Source organism: Rousettus aegyptiacus, unplaced genomic scaffold (assembly GCF_014176215.1).
Source record: "Rousettus aegyptiacus isolate mRouAeg1 unplaced genomic scaffold, mRouAeg1.p scaffold_m13_p_16, whole genome shotgun sequence".
NCBI lineage: Eukaryota > Metazoa > Chordata > Mammalia > Chiroptera > Pteropodidae > Rousettus > Rousettus aegyptiacus.
Genome location: NW_023416291.1, coordinates 42,401,904 through 42,422,671, shown reverse-complemented (window position 1 = coordinate 42,422,671; position 20,768 = coordinate 42,401,904). Strand labels below are relative to the sequence as shown.

Below are 20,768 nucleotides of genomic sequence, written 5' to 3'. Positions count from 1 at the left end.
CTGGCTTCCCTGCTTGGCATTTTCTGTAGAACCCATGCGGCGGCGACCCCTCCCCCCGCCCCTCGTCCCCACCCGGCCAAGTCACTCAGTCCATGACACAGGCTAGCAGGTCTCCAGGGCTTTTATTTTCTTCCGTGGGGAGGGAGTGGAGTCGAAGGGCGGCCCCTACGTGTACCAGATGAAGCCGTACGTGGCATTGAGAATCTCCTCATTTGTGCGCAGTCCATAGAGCTCGCCCATCATGGGGGTCACCCAGCGTGTTGTGTGGAACATTGATTCACCCACCTAAGGAGACAGTGGATACAGGTGGGGGTGCTGCTCTGTCCCCTCATCATGGGGAATCTTACAGAGGCACAGGGAAGGAGTGGATAAACTTCAGCCCCTCTCTCCCCACCCCATGCACCCCTCAGGCCGGCAACTGGCCAGACACACTCACAACTGACTGACCACCCCTGCTGGCCATTTTGTCAGAAGCTGCTGCCTTCCCTTCCCCACACCCAGTATCCACTACCCCACTTGGCCCCAGGTCTTCTGTGGGAAGCTGTGCTCGTCAGCGCCTGCTGGGGACCCACCTTCCAGTTGGGGACGTCCTTCATGATGACGGCCTCCTCCTCCAGGTTCTCCCGCAGCATCCGCAGGATCCTGCGAGGATGGAGGGGGAAGTGGGGGACAGGCCTGAACACCCGAGACCCCTTCCTAATGCACCTGCCAGACCCGTCCCTGCTCCACCCCATCACCTCCTGCTGCTTCAACCCTGCACGAATTAACCCCTTCCTTTCCTCTCTCCAGCAAACTCTGGCTGTCCTCCTGCCCCGGCCCCAACGTCCCGCCCCCTCTTGCAGGAAGCCTTCCTAGTTCTCCTCCTTGGGTCTCCACTTTATGTCTAGTGCCCTCTTCAAGGGCTGACAGCAGTTCCATGTGAAAGCACGCAGCTGCCAGTCCCCATGCACATTTTGGCTGTGTCCTGTGCTGTAAGCTGGGGTACTCAGGCCTGTGACCTCCTGACCCCGGCCCTGGCAGCCCACCTCCGGTCCTTCTCTGCCTGCAACAGTGGCATCAGTGCGATGCGGGCTTCAAAGTCCTCGATCTGCAGGCGCCTGTGAAATCCCAAAACCAATACTTGGATCAGACTGTGGGGGGCAGACAAGGCAACACCTGGACATTCAAGATACATGAGGATGGGGAGTCAGGTGGAGAGGCGAGCGAGCAGGGCGTGGGCAGTAGGCGCTGCCCACCAGGAGTCCGAGATGGGGGTGCCTAGCTGGTATAGACAGTGGTTCACAAGACTGCTGGCTTCACACGTTCAATTAAAAACTTTGTTTCAATCCTAAAAATAGCACAAGCCTGATAGCTTCAGTGAAGGGAGGTGGGGTACTTATGACCCAGTTCCTTTCTTCTCACTGCTTTTCAGTGTCTTCCAACCCACCAACCTTGTCCATGCTGGGGGATGGTGGAAATGGAGCCAAGTTGTGGCCTAGGGAGTGGCCTCTGGCTCTGTCACCTCATCAAGAGGAACCTTACAAAGGCACAGGGAAGGAGTGGATAAACTTCAGCGTCTCTCCCCACCCTATCTACCAGGCAGCTGCTTTTACCACAGCCACACACACTATGGTCACTACCATCTCTCCCTGGGAGTTTGGGCCTGGCCTCACCTGCCCAGCGTAGGGTCCCTAGCATTCAGCACCCACCAGGTACTCCTGAGTTCACTCGACAATGTGGACTGCCCTCCTGAGCTGAGCCTTCTCCAGCACCACCCTCAGGGATTCTTGGCCTCATGGCAGGGGGGAAGAGGACACGGGAGAGGGGTGCTAACAACATGTCACAGATGGGACATGGCAGAGGGGCCCAGCTAATTGGGGGCCAATTAGAAAGAGCCACCTGGCAGGGAATCAGGCAAGCTCAGAAGTGGCTGAGATCTGAACTGAGAGCACCACAGGCCTTGGTCCCTCAGGCCGCGCATGGCTGGCATTGCCATTTAGTGTGATCAGCTTTCTATGGTCGTTGCCTGGTCACCCTGGACAAAAACCTACTAACGGAACAAGTTCCAGACCTGCTCCTCCACCTCTACCTGATGGGCTGTCACAACCTGGACCTTTCCATCCCCAGTGGCAGAGGCCGAGGGGTGGCCAGTGAACTCCTGGAGGCAAGCTCCTCACTCATTAGTCAATCCTCAATGGTAAAGCCCAGAAATGGACTTGCTGGGTCCCCGAGGCCTGGGGAGCTGACAAGGGACCCTGATGTACACCAAGTCCATGGGCACGTGCCCACCCTCATCTATGTGGGGCCTACCTGCGTTCACGGTTCCACTTCATCATGCTCCAGTACCCGAAGAGCAAGGTCCCGATGCCCACGGCGAACAAGCTGTAGCCTGTGGGGAGAGCAGTGCTGGCTCGGCACCTGCACGCGACACAGGCCGCCCTTGTTTTTTCTCAAGAAGTATAATCCACTTGCTGTGCAAATACCCCAGAAATATGGACAAGGGAGAAGGTGAGAGCCCCCGTGATCCTCTCTCAGAGATGGCTCACATTTCTTTAGACTTTTTTTTTTTTTTTAATCTCTGTGGAATGTCCACCGGCCCCCTCCCTTGCACATTTCCTTCTTTGCAGCTGACCACTCTCTATCACATTCGTCAACTCTGCAAGCGGGGAACACCAGGCTACCTCAGCTTCTCTCTCACAGGCGAGGCCCTTGTGGATGCAATACTTCTGTCCCCATGCCAGTTTCCGTAAGGTATAGGCCAGGCAGGGACTGCAGAAGGGCCCATGAGTCTACAGGTTTATATCTGGGTGCCCTGGCCCCCCATCTTCTAGAAGGTTGTCTCGTTCCCAGTTGGCCATTCCTCATGAGGAAGGTAGGTGTCCATGGCTGGGTCCCAGCTCCATGGTGGCCCCTGGCTGCTTGGGCTACCTCCCTGTGTGCTGCCCACAGCGGGATGGACAGGGCTGCCAGAGGCAAGCAGTACCCTGCAGGGGCTGCCTACTGCCCCCTGGGTTCCTGGGGTGTTGCTGCTCCTGGCCCAACAGGGTCTACCCAAGCCCTGCCCCCACTCACCCAGACCCCAGGATACAGGCTGCCATAAATATTTACTGAGCACCAGCAGGCATCCAAGCTGTAATCCTGACTGACAGGTTGTGGGCCTGCTGGGATCTTCAGGGAGGCCTGGCTACCTGGGGACTGGCTCACCCTGCACCCTCTCATCTTTTCTGGTCTATTCTCTGGCCAGGTCTTGTGGTTGCTGTGATGAATGCACAAGCTCAGCCAGGTGAAGCTCTAGTTAACACTCTAAAAAAATGGTAAATGGTGGGTGAGGCCACTCCCCGGGCCTTGTAAGGGGACAAAGTGGGGGCTCTTTCTTCTTCAGCTCAGCTTCTGCACAAGGCTCATCGGGCACCTCTGCTGGACCTGGAGATAAATGAGAAACTGCCTCCATTTTCCCCCCTTTTAATTCAATCTGTTAAAAACATCAGCTCAGGGTAAGACAGTTCCACATGACAGGAACCGATCAGCAAGGGCACCCTGGTTCCTCTGCTGGACCTCTCCCGAGACGCTTAAGTGCCCAGGATCCCTCCCAGCACACCCAATGACTGGCCACCTGTGCTAGGCATTTCATCAGAGCTGCCTCATTCTTTTCCATAGTTGCAGAAAGACCCGGGGGGCTCCTCTTTTGACCCAGCCCCAGGGGACGGACCTGTGCTGTCTTTGTGAAAACCCCTTGCCATCATCACAGCAGGCACCAAAGTGTGGGCCATCTGTAAGATAAATTCCAGGACTAAGGCAGCATTTACAATTATGCAACTCTAACTCATTTCTTTCTCACTGCTGGCTTCAAGGCCAAGACCCCAGGCCATCAGGGGTGTCTGTGCGTCTGGATCTGCCAGTATGGTAGAGGAGGCTGAGGAAGGGCATACCCTAAAGGGTGTGTGGGCCATGCATTAAGAAGACCTAAATACATGTCTCAAAAACAGGAATAAAGAATGGTAACAACTACATTCCTATCAATAAGTACGTCAAATGGAAAATAATTAAATTAAATGCTCCAACTAAAAGAGTGGATGAATGGAAAGGAAAACAAGACCCCTACATGTTGCCTATAAGAGAGTCACTTCAGATTAAAAGACACAGACTAAAAGGGGATGGAAAAATATATTGCTTTGATGGACCTAGAAGGCATTTAAGTCAGACAGAGAAAGATAAACACTATATGATTACATTTATATGAGGAATATAAGGAATAAAAAGAACTGATCAAAAACAGACTCACAAAAATAGTGGACAATTTGGTGATGGACAGAGGGGAGGGGAGTTTGGGGGGCTGTGAGAATAGAGTGAAGGGTCAAAGAAGTACAAATTAGTAGCTGATGGGTAGATACGGGGATGGGGGGAGCGCTGCATAGGGAAAGCAATCAGAATGAATATGTTGGCTAGGTGGAGGGTCAGGGGAGGGGGGGGCAATTGGGGGGAACCAGTTTACGAACTATACAGACGCCTAACCAATGTACTGTATAATAAATACAATACATTGTATTTCTTATATTTATTATTATATTGTATAATAACCAATGTGTTGTAAAAATAAATAAATAAATATTGATGGTTTAAAAAAAAAACACACATTAAAAAAAAGGACCTAAATAAATGGAAACTGTTAACGGGATCATAACATTGTTCAGATGGCAATACTCTCTAAATTGAGGTAGATTCAATGCAGTCCCCATCAAAATCCCAAATTTTCCCCCCACAGTCCCACTGAAACTGACAAGATTATAAAATTCATCTGTAAATCCAAGGGCCCAGAATAGCCAAAACCATTCTGAAAAAGAAGAACAAAGTTGGAGGACTTGCACTTCACAATTTCAAAACTTATCACACAGCTGTGTGTACAAGACAGCGTAGCACTGGCATTAGCATAGACATGTACATCGATGGAACAGAGCTGAGAGTCCAGAAATAAACCATTTATGGTCAATTGAGTTTGGACAAGGGTGCCAAGACAATTCAATGGGGGAAATAATAGTCTTTTCAGCAAATTAGACAACTGGATAGCCACATACAAAAGAATAAAATGTGCTCCTTCCTTTCCCCATCCACAAAAATTAATACAAAATGGATTTTATCTCAATGTAAGAGCTAAAACTATAAAACTCTTAGAAAATAGAGGAATCAGTCTCTGTAACCGTGCATGAGGCAATGGTTTCTTAAATATAACACCAGAAGCACAAAAGAAAAAATAGATGAATTGGACTTCACTAAAAAACTTTTGTGCAACAAATGATACTGTCATTGAACTGAAAAGACAACCCACAAAATGGAAGCAAGTATTTGCAGATCACATATCTAAGAGCATAGTACCCTAAATTTATAAAGAACTATTAAAACCCAATAATATCAAGATGAACAACCCAATTAAAAAATATGTAAAGGATCTGAATAGACGTTTCTCCAAGGAATCTATACAATGGTCAATAAACACATGAAAAAGATGCTCAACACCACTGGTCACCAGGGAAATGCAAATCAAAACCATGAGTACCACTTCACACCCACTAGGATGGCAAAACTTAAAAAAAAAAAAAAAAAAATCAAGGAAAATAATTATCGTTGTCCAGATGTGGAGAAATTGAAACTCCCATACATTGCAGGTGGGAATGTAAAATGGTACTGCCAATTTGGAAAACAGTATTGCAGTTCCTCAAAATGTTAAATGTAGAGTTACTATATGGAGTTACCATGACCCAACAATTACAGCTTTAGATGAAATTTCATTCAAGAGAAATGAAATATGGCATACAGACACTTGTAAACGCATGTTCATAGCCGTGCTGTTCACAACGGCCAAAGAGTAGAAACAACTCAAATGTCCATCAAGTGGTAAACTGATATATGCTACATAAGCATTAAAAACATGTCGAAAGAAATCAAAAGAAGGACACTTTATGAATGATTCAATTTATATGAAAGGTCTTGAAGAGAAAAATCCAGACACAAAGCAGAAAAGTGACTGCTAATGGGTATAGGGCTTTTTTGGGGGGTGATGAAAGTGTTGCAAATTTAGATCACAAAGATGGCTGCACAACTGCAAATAGACTAAAAACCAGTGATTTGTAAACATGAAATAGGTGAATTGTATGGTATGAAATCTCAATAAATATGTTAAAGACACAAGGAAAAGAAGAAAGCACCACACACTTGGGGCAGGAGAGTACAGAGAGGAGCTGAGTGTGAGAGATGAGGAGAGGTGGGGGTGGCAGTCACTCTGGGAGCAGTGTGGATTGAAGGCAGCCTGAGCCCGCTTGACACGTGCTGGGATGCTGGTAGTGAGTGAGTGGTCCAGAGAGAGAAGGACAGTTGGTGCCGGGTTTGGAGCCACAGTGCTTTGACAAGACCAGGGGAGGACAGGACTGATGGGGAGAGGGACACTGAAGACCAGGGCTCAAAAGAGGCAAGGCTGGAGGAGGGCCAGGAGGCAGAGGATGAGGGCAGGGTACAGGACACAGCGTAGGGCCTTTGCACTTGCTGTTCCCCTCTGCCTGGGGGCTGCTCAGAGAGGTACCTCCAGCCTACCCTGGCTAAAGCAGGCCCCAGTTAGCCAAGGCCTCACTACCTGCCACGACAGGAAATTCTGGCATGATTCGTCTATCTCCTCAGCTAGACAGTGAACTCCCTGAGACAATCATGTGCACATTCGACAACTAATTACTGAATTAATGCAGATAATAAACAAAGACTACACCACCAAAAAAGATACCTTCCTAACCTTTTGGCAGCCAGGAAAGACTTGGGTGCGTTTGCATGTACTGCAATGAAAGTTGGTGTAAAGGGGTCGATTAGGAGATCCAATCCTAGGCATTGGTATTTAGGGCCCATGGGAGGCACAGCTGTATCATGAAGAAGAGGGCTGGGATAAAGGACATGTTTGTGGCTTAAAAATAAAAAAGAGAGTGCTGACTGGGGTTGCCCAGGGAGGCCTGAGGGCTGGAATCCTTCTGCAGCCTGGTGTGGGTACAGGTCACATAAGTGTATATGCGTAAACAGACTTCATGAAGCACACCTGAGTGGTGCACTGGCCTGGGTATTAAGTTATACCTTGAGAAAAGAAGAGACTCAGATTACTTATTTTCCTTCAATCATCTCTAGGATGAGTTGAGTGGTCAGGTGGTGCCAAATCTAGCTTGTAGCTTGTTCCTGTATGGCCCTCGGCCTAAGAACAGTCTGTAAACAGTTGTAAAAAAGCAGCAGTAGTGGGCAGAAACTATCTGACCATCAAAGCATAAAATATTTTTCTGACCCTTTACAGAAAAAGTTTGCCAATCTCAGTTCTTGGATACAAAAGAGCCCAGAAGGGGAGGAGGAGGATTTAAGTTCTCACTTGACATTTACTTTACTACTGTCTGCTTTGCTACTTGTTCTATTTTTTTTTTTTACCATGCCTATGAATTTTTTTTAACATGCACAGATTTTAAATGTAAAGTCTGATGATTTGTAGCAAATGTACTCACCCCTGTTTTCAATTTCTTTGCATTTCTGTTAATCATGGGTGCCTTTCACTTTTTTACATTTTTCTGTTATGAACCAGTAACAAACTTTAAAATGTTATTTAAAACATTGGAAAAATTTAAGAACACATATCCTGGGACATCTTGCAGGTGGGGGTCACCAGCGAAGAACCACCGCATAAAACATCTTTTAAATTTCTTCGGCGTTCCGGGTTTTGGCCCTAGCTTTGCTCTGGGTGGGCCTGGCGGGGAGGTAGCAGCCTCTCTTAGTTTCCCCAACTGTGAGAAGAAGCGTGGCCGAGGACTAGGGGCGCTAGCTATACTAATCTCCGTTTAATCTACTGTGAAATAGAAAAATTTAACGGGACCGACTCCTGGATTGTTACCAGAGAAAGTAAGGGCTTGGTAAACGCTCGACAAATTACAGTAGTTATCGTTATCGTTACCGCTGAAGCTATCAGGGATCCCGGAGCTCCGCCTCTCATCACACCGCAGGTAAACTGAGGCTCTCTAGCTTCCCTGGCGCCCCGCCCCTGCCGCGGCGCCCAGAAGGCTCAGACCCTGACACCACGGTGCAGGCGACACTGACCCGACAGTCCCCGACGCGGAAGGTTCCGCTTGTAGTCGATGGGGCCGTAGCCCCCCGGCGGGGGCATGTCCTGCTTCACCTTCGACGCCGCCATGTTTGCAGGGCTCCGCACCTCCGGTCGCGGGCGGAAATGACGTAACCCGCAGCCGCCGCCACTATGTGTGGCGGAAGCGGCCGCGCAGGTGTCTGGCTGGGCCAGGGAACCTAGGCCCTGGTGTAGAGACCCTGCAGTACGGGAGAACTCGGGCTGCGGGACCTGGCTATGGCCAAGGAAAACTGGGTTTCTTTTCTCCCAGACGGGGCGTGGCCACCGGAGCCCGTGGGGTCGCCTGGGTCCTGGCACTAAAGGACCTCCCGTTCACCTTCCCTTTAGGGCATTGCGTGGAACAGTCAGGCTCCCGAGGGAGCCAGGTCACTGCGCGAATCTTCCTTTCCTGTTTTCTCCCCTAGGAGGTTCTACGGGCAGCGCAGGGCTCCACATAGTCAGGGGTAGGTACAAGAAGTTGGGGGACAGCTGCTGTTTGATTTGACTAGCGAGGCGCCACCCCAAACCAATCCTAGACACGAATTCTACTCCCCGATGGTGGTCGGAAGCCCTTGCTAGTGGCCTCTCATCGGGAATTGGACCATTCAGAGCGATTATGAGTCACAAAGCCCTAGGGCCTTGGGGGACCCCGGCGGGGCGGGGCGGGGTCCGAGGGGGCCCACCCCGAGGCAGAATGACGCCCTTGGTCACTTCACAAGGCAGAAATTGTTACCTGGGTAATAAAAGGCACCGCGGCGGCGGGGGCCCGGGAGTGGGCACATGGGGGTGCGGGTGTGCAGGTGCCAAGCGCCATGGGTTAGGCCCGAGATTGGAGTCCGGCCGCCCCCCGACAGCAGCCGCCTCCTACTCCCCCGCGCGCCCCAGGCGCCACCATGTCGGGCGACAAACTCCTGAGCGAACTCGGCTATAAGCTGGGCCGCACAATAGGTGAGGGTAGTTACTCCAAGGTAAAGGTGGCCACATCCAAGAAGTACAAGGGCACGGTGGCCATCAAGGTAGTAGACCGGCGGCGCGCGCCGCCTGACTTCGTCAACAAGTTCCTGCCCCGAGAGCTGTCCATCCTTCGCGGCGTGCGGCATCCGCACATTGTGCACGTCTTCGAGTTCATCGAGGTGTGCAACGGGAAGCTGTACATCGTGATGGAGGCGGCCGCCACCGACCTGCTGCAGGCTGTGCAGCGCAGTGGGCGCATCCCCGGGGGGCAGGCACGCGACCTCTTCGCACAGATCGCCGGTGCTGTGCGCTACTTGCACGACCACCACCTGGTGCACCGCGACCTCAAGTGCGAAAACGTGCTGCTGAGCCCCGACGAGCGCCGCGTCAAGCTCACAGACTTCGGCTTCGGCCGCCAGGCACATGGCTACCCGGACCTGAGCACCACCTACTGCGGCTCGGCCGCATATGCATCGCCCGAGGTACTCCTAGGCATTCCCTACGACCCCAAGAAGTACGACGTGTGGAGCCTGGGCGTCGTGCTCTACGTCATGGTGACTGGGTGCATGCCCTTCGACGACTCAGACATTGCTGGCCTGCCCCGGCGCCAGAAGCGCGGCGTTCTCTACCCCGACGGCCTCGAGCTGTCCGAGCGCTGCAAGGCCCTGATTGCCGAGTTGCTGCAGTTCAGCCCCTCGGCCAGGCCCTCTGCTGGCCAGGTAGCGCGCAACGGCTGGCTGCGCTCGGGGGACTCCGGCTAAAAGCCGGGGCTCCCTCCATTCCCGCCGCCTCGAGCACTGCGAAAGCGCAACGTACGCGCGAGAGGCAAACTTCCAGAGTCCCGCGAAGCCGCCGCATGTCACTGCACAGGCGTCCTTCCCCCTTTCCCCTCTTCCTCGACGGCGAGGGCCACAGTCGCCTCTGTTTGGAATCTAGCTCCTCCTCCACGATCCAGGGAGCAAGAGGTTGCATGCTCATCCTCGATTCCCTGCAGGAAGGTCCCGGGAGGGGGCGGGACACGAGGATACGGAAGCCATTGCGCCTGCGCGGAATGAGCGACGGCTGCGCGGCGGGAGGCTGCAACCTGGAGGAGCTGCCAGCGAGGGCACGAGCTCAGGTGGTGTCGGTTGCCATCACGACGTGCCTGTCGCTGGGGGGCGGTGCGCCCCGGGCGCCGCCCCATTTGACACTTGCAATAAACTCGCTCTACCTCGCACCTGGCTCCAGCGATGGCCCATTTTCCGGATGAGGGGTGAGGGAGTTGCTCCCCCGGGAGAAGGCAGGCGCGGGCGCTCCATTTTAGAGAAAAGCTTGTTAAGGTTCTTGCTCCAGTTCCCAAAAGGGAGTTGGGAGGATTCGAACCCGGGACCTTTTGGGCTCCCTAGCCTAGGCAGAGTCGAAGGGGCTTTGAGGTTGGACCCCCGGGTCGTGATGGTCGTGGGAATGGAGGTGCTAGGCTGGAGAGCAGGGACCCAGCACTCTTCTCGTGTTTAGGGACCGAACAGCGGGGCGGGGCTGTCTTGACATAAACAGCATTTACAGATGAGAAAATTGAGGCTTACACAAATCTCACCTGCCCAAGAAGAGTTGGGATTTGAACTCAGATATGGCTGAAATGGGGTGGGGAGGTGGTGGAAGCTCTCCTTAGTGAGGGCCTTAATGAGGGTAAGAGTCTTGGTGGTGGGGGTGGGAGAGTCAAGGATGCGGTGTGAGTCCAGCCAACCAGCTGGTTAGTTCAGTCCTTTCCACTCATGCATTTATTGAACCCCTGCTCTGTTCCAAGTACTGGGTCTCAGCAAATAGGCTTAGATACATCCCTGCCCTCAATGAGGAGGCAAGTGAAAAGTCAAGTGTAAAAGAATTGAATGGAAATTTAAAAAAAAAAACAAAACAAAACACTAAGTTGTGCTAAATTCCAGGTAGGGGGTGACCTAGGAGGGATAGAAGCAGATATATGAACTGAACCCTGAAAGAATCAGCCGCTGGAAACAGCAGAAAAGTGTTCCACATGTTCTCAACCAGGATGGAGCTGGTGTGTTTGAGTAACGCTGGAAAGCTCCTGTGGCTGTAATGGAGAGGGAGTAAAGAGGTAAAAGTGTCTGTCTGGAGAGGGGAAGTTGGGGGTTATTTTGCTATGATAAGGTTACTGGTACAAGAAACGTTTCCCTGAGCCTTAATCCTCCTCACCTCCATCTGAGGCCCGTGACCAGTCTCTAAGGAGGCTGGTCAGCTTGTGGGTCTTACCATGCCCCACGCCTGCTCACTCACCCTCCATGACTCTCAGGTGCCCTGGGGATTAAGTGCCAGCTCTCCCCTCATCCCCTTCCAATAGGCTGTGGCCCCACCTCTCTCATTTTGCAGATGAAGAAACTAAAGCTAAGATAGGGGAAGTGCCTTGCCTCCAATCCTGGCTCACATCTGAGCTAAGAACGAAAACCGAACTCTTCTGCCCTCTCCTGACTTAGATCATACCTTGGGCTCTGCACCTAAAAAAATGACATAAAGCCATCATTGGGGTTGTTGGGGCTGTGGCTCACTGGTGGACCACATTTAAGCCTTCTCAAGGTTCCTGTTGTACTCAATAAAACCGACATTATCACCCCCTTTTCCTGAAGTCCAGCCACACTACTCTTCTCAGCCTTGACCTGCCGGGCTTGGGCACACTTCTCAGAATTCACTGGCTGTTCCCACTCCCCCCAACACTTTCCGCCCTCTCTTCATTCAAGAATTGGCCTAAAATGTCTCCTCCTTGTGAGGCTGTTCTTTCCTTTTGCCCTTGTCACAGGTGCAATCCCCATGGTTGAGGTCTGGCACATGCCTTTTTCTGTTCCTCACTGATGAATCTGCATGAGCAATGGACACAAGTATTCTCTTGTCCCATAGCCAGAGCCATGGCTTGAATCAAAGGGGACAAGGTCTCAGAGACCAGGGAAAGTGGTGTCCTATTTGTTAGCTGGAGAAACAGACTTGTCCTTGGTCCATTGAGCCTGTGGCTGGATCCAGCAGACTCACTTGAAGGCTGAGTGCAAAGCCCCCAAGAAAGCAACAGTGTGTTTCTTGCAGCCAGTGTTGGAGCATGGGACACCAATCAGGATATTACAGGTAGACCAGGATAGGTTTGTATTTGTCAATTAGTTCTGTGCCTGCCCAGGTGAAACTGAGCTGGCTGTTGGGAGGGCAGTTAGCCCTCCAGCTGAAGGCAGGGATTCCTCAAAAACAAAAACAAAAAAACAGCAAAATAAATAAATAAAAATACCTAGGAAAACAATGGTAACGCTACCAAAGTGATCACAGGTCTCACAATACTAATAAAATTTGGAATTGTATCCTCTTAAAACAAATTTTCACCAGTAATTGTTCATTTCAGGGCCTGGCTAGGTAGCTCCATCTGTACTTGGAACTCACATCTGTAATAGCATGTCCTGCAGCAAAGGCACTAAATGTGGAGCCAAGCCTGAAAAGCACTCCGGAAAAACCCACCACTCCAGGGTGGAGGCTAGAAGGGGCTAAGAGCCAGTCCAATGGGTTTTATCCATTGGACTGTCACCACACTCCCCCAGGTCACAAAGTCCCAGGCCTTGTAAAGAGATGGAGGCCTGGAAGCAACACCACGGTGCCCAGTTGGGGAGGAGTACTCTAGGGGAAGTCTGAAAGCAGCCCAAGATGTCTCATCCTTTGCTGCACCTCCCCGAGTCTCCAACTTGCCTCAAAGCTGGGACATAATAATGCAGGTAAACCAGGGCTAAGGGGACAAAAGAAAAATACAACGAACACATAGTCCATTTCTTTATTGTCTTTTAGATTCTAAAACTTCCTGACACCACGTAAAGCCATTGATTCCAACCTGTTTATTGGAACTTCTATTTTGGTTTAGTGGTTAACTTTTACATTACCAAGATTTAGTCACAATAAATACAAGTGACCCCCCCCCTTTCAAAGAAAAAAAAAAAGCCACCTTCCAAATACCCTGCACTAGTCTAACTGTTTATTACACTTTTAAGGATTATAAAACAGCTGTCTAAAAAAGCTCAGTCTAAGTCCTTTAGGCAAACGTTATATGCAGCATAACTCGGCATCAAAGAAAAACCCCGTAGCAGAGCGGCAAGGACCACCTTTTCTATTATTTACACCCCTGTGATGAGAATGTTTATATTACTTGTACAAGAAACTCCATATTTCTCCATCCACTGGAGTGACATGTGGGGCATATAGCAGGGTTGTACTCAGTTGCCTCTTTCATTTCTTCTGCCCTGGGGTGAGATTTTTGCTTCTTGGTCTTAAGAGTACAGGACTTAAGGCACCCTGGAGAAGGATCATCCTTGGCCTTGTCAAAGGTGTGGTTCCCAATATCACAGTTGGAATACTGAAACCAGAGTCCCCATGACATTGGCAAGACATTCCCATGGATGGCTCCAAGGGAACATGTGTCTATCTGTGCACATACATGCGCACTTGGCCATTTAAAACCTGCTCTCCCATCAAAACAGGGAAGGAATAAACTTTGTAAACCCCACACCCCAGTCCAGAGTGGCTATTTTGTTTCTAGTTGCTGTCAGAGCTTTGTGTCAGAAAACAAGGGGCTGTTACAATTGCCGTTTGGGCCTGAGGGTTCCCACATTCTCACTGCTCCTGGAAACCAGGTCTTCTCAGACCCAACACTCCCATAAGACGAGGCCCCAAGCACTGTAGCAGTTCTTGAGGAGGGTGAGCTTTGCTGCTGGGAGAACTCCCTTAACGCTAACATCTTTTCCTAGTATATTGAAACCCCACACCCAGAATGGGATTTAATAATGCCTTTCCTGTAGGATCTTAAAGTTTATCATACAACCACGCATCTGGGGTTTGTTATATAAGTTATACTGCAAAGGGGGAAACTAAAGAAAAAGGCGGGGGGGCAGGATTTGAGACAGTAGAATTAACTAAATATGAAAGCCTCTCACGTCCTTGTCCCCTTCTTAAAAAGCTACATTTCCAGCACAGTAAGTCATCTCCGATGAGAACGTGCTTGGGAATGCTGGGCTGGAGAAGGCAGAACCAGGGCCTCGCTGTCCCGTCCTCTGCCAGAGGTGGTCTGGGCAAGGAGAAATGAGATGGAGAGGGGAGGAGAGGTGGTTCCTGAGTGCAGTGATAAGCCAGGTTCTGGTGTGACTTAGGGGCCAACGTGTGCCCCCCAGTCAGACCCAGTCAACCCTGGCTGGAAAGTGACAACCCTACAGCATCCCGCCAGTGCAGAGGTGACCTTGGTCTGGACACCTGATTCCGTTACTACATAGGACTGAGGCCTATTTGCTGGGAGTGGCCAGCTGAGTGCTCCTTGTTGGAGGATTCGGAGTCTGGCCGGTGTCACTGAACAGAGAGGGCTAACAGCTCAAGGTAGTATAAGACAGATATTTATTTGCCAGGCACACAGAAAAATGCGAGGAATAGAAACGCTTGCATACTTTTGAGTTTTTGGTGTAAAATCACACCCTTTCCCCCCACTCCTGAATGTCAATTTCCCTCTTTCCCCCCAAATCCCTGGATCTGATAATGAAAGCCACCCTTCCCTGCCCTCCCCTTCTTCAGCCCATCTACTCAAAACAAAAATCAATGAGAAATTTGGGGTTTTACACAACAAAAACTTAGAACATTTTGCAAAACTAGGTCTTCTACCTAGGTCTTCTACCGCATGTCAAAAATGTTTTCTAACACTGATATTCACACAACATGAGAGAGGGGGTTAAATGAGCCTTTATTAGAACGTTGAAGCAGTGTGTTCGAAGGCGGCCCTACAAAATAAGGATTTTAAATTAAGTCCCTAACTGCATGGACAGGAAACCAGGGCTGGGGCTGAAGTGGGGAGCGGCATACTCCGTTCTCCACACTGACACATGTGCATGCACACATGGATGCCCTTGCATCTGCATGGAGCCAGCCCCGTGTACGGCACACACAGGACAGCTTCTGCCTTTCCTCATGGAACCGATTTTTAAGGAGTGGGAGAAACCAAAATGAAACACAACTAAGAGCAGACCTGATCCTTTGTAAGACATTTCTGTAGACTCTAAAGAGGGTTAAAAAAAAAAAAAAAAGTCCAAAGGCGAACGCTGGCGGCATGGCCCTGCTTTAAGGGAAGGTTCTAAACTAGACCCAAACGGAAACCCTGAAGTCTGTGGCGGGGGAGGGATGCCTCCCCACCTGATACACCTAATGGGAGCACAGGCCAGGGCAGCTTGGGATGATGTCCATCAAAATAAGTAGGAAAAGAAAAGGAAAAAATTTAATAAAATAAACCACAACAACAAAAAAACACAACAGCCTGCCCCTCCAACTTCTCGCTCAGGCTCTGGACGTTGCTGCCAGTTCTCTCCACCCTCCTCTGCGGCACAGCTTCCAGGATCCCGGGCTCTCTAGCTGGGTCTGGGCTGCAGTTTGTTCTTCTGCTAAGTGTGGGAGGTCGGGGGTTTCCTGGATGAGCAGCAGCACAGGCCTTCCGCTGGAGTGAGCGAGGGCTGGTTGCGCAGCGGCCCACCCTCTGGGTCATGGGGGCCGTGCTTGACAGAACCCCTGGGTCTGCATGGTTTACTTAAACTCCATCATTGTGAGGTGATAAAAAAAAAAAAAAATCTGTCAACCTAGAGATTGCCGTGAAGGAAGGCAGTCAAAGATTGGGAAGCTAAGACGGGAAAAAGCAAAAACAAAACAGAATGCTCCTCTCAACTTCAGAAGCCCCGGCGCCAGTCTTGCCCTAGTGTGTTGTGTCACAGTGTCCAGGCTGCCTGTGCGCCCTGTGAGGGCTGAAGGGGAGGGTGGGAGCAGAACTAGCCCCCGAGGTCCGCTTTTCTGCTGGTGTTGGGCAAACTAAAGGCAAAGAAAGGAGGAAAGCCCACGGGAAAGGTCCCCCAGTGATAATCCTCATCCACCTGTGAAGCAGCCCCACAGCCGTGATGAGACTTTGTGGCGACAAGACTTTGCAGCCAAGAACGGAGCTCTTGCTTCTGCAGCATGGCTGACGCTTGCTCTCTCTCTCAGGGAGCAGGGTGTCTTCCTGAGCGGAGGGTGGCGGGCCAGGTGGGAGGGAGGTGGGAGCCTGTTCTCCATTGGGCCAGGCTCACACTATTTCCACGTGGCCGACTGGGGGATGGAGCGTGGCGGGATCATGTCCAGGAGGTACTCCCGCTGGCGGTCCACCGCGGAGGAGGTCTTGTGCACTGCCAAGCTTGGGCTGACAAATGCAAGGGCCCCGCCTACAACAGAACAGAGCAACATGCTGAGATGGCTCCAGTCAGGCAGACTGCTAAGAGGACACCAGGCTCAGCAGGGCCAACTGAGCTTGGGTGCTAAAAATCCCAGTCTCAGACCCAAAGAGAATTTATGAAATAACTCAATCACCTTTACAATGTTCCCAAACTCTGCCATGGTAACAGAGATTCCATCATCTCCCTGAGTTTGTAAATTGAGGTATTCACCACAGTGCAGTTTAGAACAGTGAAAAGTCACAAATGACTAAACTGTGAAACTGGGAAATCAGTATGATGGAATACTATGCAGCCATTAAAAGTGATAAGGTAACATTCTCTCAGACTATTCAGAGGGACACAGACTGGTGAACACAGCATGATCCCTTCTGTAGGACACTAGACACAATGACACTCAAGTGAAGAGGCAGACTGGGGAAAGGCCATAAGTGCTACCTTTGTTCTCTTGGGGTAGAAAATACCTGCCGTTGCCATCGCCCTCTCTTTTTATATTCTCCAAACATCCCCAATGAACAAGTTTCACTTTAGTAACTGGAAAATGAAGAAATGACCCCGACACATAAACACACTAAGGTTTTGGCTGGCCTGATGTAAGGACTGCCCTGGATCCACAGCTATAGCAGGGCCTCCCAGAGTCACTGCATTACCCCAACAGTGGAGGTTAATATACTTTGTGGAACAGGGTTCTGAGGTCAAATGCACTCGGGAGCCCTCCCTGAGTATTCAGGGCAGCACTGCCAATGAGAACCCATCCAGTTTCCCTCAGTTCACCACCCAGAAACCCAGGGTAACCAGGAGTGCTGGCAAAATTCTCCTGGGAAATGAAGCTTCTGAGCCTTGACACTTTTACCTCTGACCCGACAGTTGAACACGGCAACTATTCATTCCTTCAGATTCCCTTTCAAACATTACCCTTTAGTGCATACATTGTTTTCAAATGGTTGCTATCACTTATTTCATATACCTTCAAATTTCCCAGGAAAGGAATTCCTGAGCAGCCTATGAGTTCTTAGTTGTATCTTACACATGCCGAGCAAAAGTATCTCTGCTTGTATTGTTTACAAATGCTCTCTGCTCTCCAGGTAGCCCCAATTCTTCTGTAGATGGACAAACATCCTCCCTTCTCCGAGCTCCTCTCCTGAGGGAAGCTCTGAGACTTGAGTACGTCTCTAATTTGTGGTCAGCTGCGTGCACAGTGGGGTCCTGTGTTCCATTTGCATGGACAGGCCAGCTTTCCCAGGTCTGACTGGGGTCCATCACAAGATGGCGCCCCCTTCTTCCTACAGGGGCATGGCAGCTACCCATTCCCACAAGGACTGCTCACTCATCTTCACTCAGCCTTTTATGCCTACCTTTTACTTTCCCATTTCTGATGGACACAAGAAATATCCAACTTTCATCTTAATGCCAGCATATAAACGATAAATTAAAAAACACATATATAATACTGTATACCTGAAACTAACCAATGTCACCCCAATAAATTTTTTTAAAAATAATAAAATAAAAAACAGAATGACCTAGGATGGTGGGACCTAGGATGGATGGTAGAAGACTGAAAAACCTCCACCTGAGGGTCTCCACATCTCCTGGGTCGTTCCTCAGAGGCCTTTGCCGCCAACCTCAGTTAAAATCCCAGTCTCCACCCCAGGGTCACCCTTCTCCTCCCTGCATTCTTGTTCTATTCACACTTTTCACCACCTGACCTGTTCAAGGCAGAAGGTGGAAAGCCAATGTGCCATAAAGCAGGGAATAAAGGACACTGGCCAAGCAATAGAGTTAGTGTAGCAGGAAAGGCACAACCTAACACTAAAAACAGGCATTCCTATGGTGGGGGGGAGGGGGCGCGCACATGAGTTGTCAAGATGAGCGTCTACGGTGACAAGAGTCCACTGAATGGCAGGGGTGACAGTGCCTGAACTGGGGCTGCCCTACGTTTCGGGTCAAGGGTTAAGAGTTTTGGTACAAAGTGTGGAGACAGCAAGGGCAATCAATATCTACCCATGGCTGGCACTTGCTCAGGGTGTCCTATTTAGTAAACAAAAGAGATTCTGCATGAGAGTCAGGGGCAGCAGCTCTTAGGGAGAGGCCTGGGAGTTCAGGGCCCTTTGTGCCATTTCCCTTCACCCTGTGTGTATACACATCCTTGTTAAAAATAAAGAAGGGATGGACCCAACCATGGCAAGGTCCCTACTTTGAGCCCTGCAGAGGCCACCTACCTGTACTGAGGGGTGCCTTCTTCCAGTTGGAGGTGGCATTGCTCTTGCCGGCACTCACGGCTCTCTCGGAATGTCTGCCGGTCCTGCTGACGAGGGCTGTGGCTGAGGCTGCGTTCTGCAGTTTGGGTGACTGACTGAATGTGTGCAGCACGCTTCTGGGCGTCGTGGCCGAGCCCCGGGACAGCTGGCTGGAGGCCTACAGTGGAGAAGAGGGTGTGATGGCTCACGCAGGGAAGGGGGCGCAGAGGGTGAGACGCTCAGTGCAGCCTCTCCTTGCTCTGGCTGACCTCTTCCCACCCACATGGGGTCCCTAAAGTCCAAAATCAGGAGACCAGGTAAGTTATACCAAGAGGGGAGGGGAAGGAAACAGAGACAGACAGACACGCAGGCGGCTGACGTGGTCACGGTCTGGGGTGGAGGGCTGGTTGGTGGTGTGGCGCAGGGGGCTCCCAGCACTGCAGTTCTGACCTGTAGCACAGCCCCGTTACTCCAGTCGCGGGCTTCTCCTGAGCGGAACGCCAACTTACGCCGGGGTTTTATGACCTACACAAACGGGGGTTGAAATCAAGGTCAGCACCATCCACAGGCCGGCCTAGGTGGACCTAGAGTGACCAAAGGGCAGCAGCTGTGGCCACACAAGGCCTAGTCCCCACAGGACAGGCCATTTCCTGAGGGCAGTGTGGCCTCCCACTATGGAGGGACCTTGAGAAGATGTGTCATTAGTGAATTACAAATGACTTCCAAGGATACAAAAAACTGCCAACAGGGAGCTTTGGGTCTACAGGGGGTGGGAAAGCAAAGCATTAAAAAAAGCAACCAAAACAAAATTTCAAACTTGCTTCTCTCCTTAATTTAGCTAGAACATTTCTTCCAAACGCCCCTTGTATCTCAATGTGGCTTTCAGAAAAGTCCTCTTAGATAAGAAGTACTTGTCAGCTGGCACAACGCGCATGAAAGCTACAAAATCTAAAGAAACTGCAAATTAGTATTTTCACCACCAAACACCACCATTAAACGCAATTTAGACGCACAGTTAACAATCAGGCAGATGCTCGCCGCGAGTGTGGGAAAGAACACCAGAACATCCTGCCTGCTGGCAGTAACTCTCTGCCAGGGAACGGGACTCTCGCCTAGAGGACAAGGCCCCAGCCTGGCTCCCAGGCCTCGGGGCTGTGGTTCTGGCTCCCGGACAAGGACTCACCTGCTTCAGCGCGGGGTGGGTGGTGGTGGCAGGCTCAGCTTTGGCCTGCACGGGAGCAGTGCCCTGCTGCAGGAGGCGCTGCTCGATCTCCTGCTCCTGCTGCAGCGCCTTCACGAAGGCGGCCTTCAGCCGGCTAGTGTGCTCCACTTTGAGTGCCTTCTTTTGGTTGGACGCCATGCAGTTCTCGCACATGATGGCGCCGCCCTTCTCCTCCCGCCAGCGGCACGTGAAGTCCGTCTTGCACTGTGCACACATGTAGGGCTCCCGGGACAGCACTACAGCCGCTGACATTCTGCCTGCTGCGGGGGAAGAAGAGTGGGCTCACATCAAAGAACAGGACACTGTCAGAACCCCCACCACCCCCAGGTGGGGTGCGTGACAGAGCAAGAACAGTGCCCTGGACCACGTGGCCTAGCGGGCATCAGAAAACCAAAGTTTCAGTCAACATCATCTGTTCTTTCCACAAAAAAGTATCAGGCACTGACTATGTGCAGACACTGGGCCAGCCTCATGGAAGCTTTGCTAGCCAAAGCTTTGGAAATGCCGTGGGTTAGGCATCCTTGGTATGAACTCTCAAAAACAGTGCCATCAGCTTGGCTTCTGCTGATTGCCTTGCCACTCACAGTGCAAGGACAAGGAGGCGTTAAGTCCTGACTTGGCCTCCCATCCATCCTTCCTATACTGGCCTTGCAATAACTCTTTTGCCAATAATGTCACCTCATAAAGGAGACACCAAAGGGAGCCGGACACATCTAGGCCTTGTCAGAGCCTGCACTCCTCTCCGCTGGGCCTGCCTCTGGAGCCCTGTGGTCCTTCAAGGCCTCCTGACAGGTAGAGCCCACCAGCTCCTCCCCTGTTCCCCTGGACCAGTTATGGTCCTGCCTCCTCCCCAGCTCTGAGGATCTGATAAGATCATATAGGAAGTATTCAGGGTGGCTGACCAATTAATGTCACTTCCAGCTCCATTTCAGGGCATAAGTATCCTCAGTTCAGTGTCTGGTGAAGGCCCCCTAAGGGCCAACATGGCCTCTATTTCTGTTTCTAGTATT

At 51.0% G+C, this 20,768-nt stretch overlaps 3 protein-coding genes across 14 annotated transcripts in view; 1 reads left to right on the top strand and 2 right to left on the bottom strand.

Moving 5' to 3' along the window:
* Positions 1 to 103: 103 nt before the first annotated feature.
* NDUFA13 (NADH:ubiquinone oxidoreductase subunit A13) lies at positions 104 to 8,234 on the bottom strand. Its single transcript, XM_016132349.2, has 5 exons — positions 8,083 to 8,234; positions 2,290 to 2,368; positions 1,026 to 1,097; positions 573 to 642; positions 104 to 285 (listed from the first exon to the last, which is right to left on the bottom strand). The coding sequence occupies exons 1-5, from the start codon at positions 8,174 to 8,176 to the stop codon at positions 166 to 168; spliced, it is 435 nt and encodes a 144-aa protein (XP_015987835.2). The 5' UTR covers positions 8,177 to 8,234; the 3' UTR covers positions 104 to 165.
* A 2-nt stretch (positions 8,235 to 8,236) lies between these two features.
* On the top strand, positions 8,237 to 10,446 carry TSSK6 (testis specific serine kinase 6). The gene has a single exon (XM_016132346.2). It carries the CDS (start codon positions 9,001 to 9,003, stop codon positions 9,820 to 9,822), a length of 822 nt encoding a protein of 273 aa, XP_015987832.2. The 5' UTR covers positions 8,237 to 9,000; the 3' UTR covers positions 9,823 to 10,446.
* Positions 10,447 to 14,434: 3,988 nt separating this feature from the next.
* Positions 14,435 to 20,768, bottom strand: part of GATAD2A (GATA zinc finger domain containing 2A) — an 88,586-nt gene continuing 82,252 nt past the window's right edge. For 11 of the 12 annotated variants that reach the window (XM_016132340.2, XM_016132343.2, XM_016132335.2 and 8 more), the window contains 4 exons: positions 19,720 to 20,018; positions 18,987 to 19,061; positions 18,519 to 18,714; positions 14,435 to 16,287 (listed from right to left, as the gene is read on the bottom strand). In XM_016132340.2, coding sequence (XP_015987826.1) covers positions 16,157 to 16,287; positions 18,519 to 18,714; positions 18,987 to 19,061; positions 19,720 to 20,018 — 701 coding nt within the window. In that variant the 3' untranslated portion in view covers positions 14,435 to 16,156. The remainder of the gene's footprint in view (positions 16,288 to 18,518; positions 18,715 to 18,986; positions 19,062 to 19,719; positions 20,019 to 20,768) is intronic. The other variant, XM_036233934.1, reaches the window with a different exon arrangement.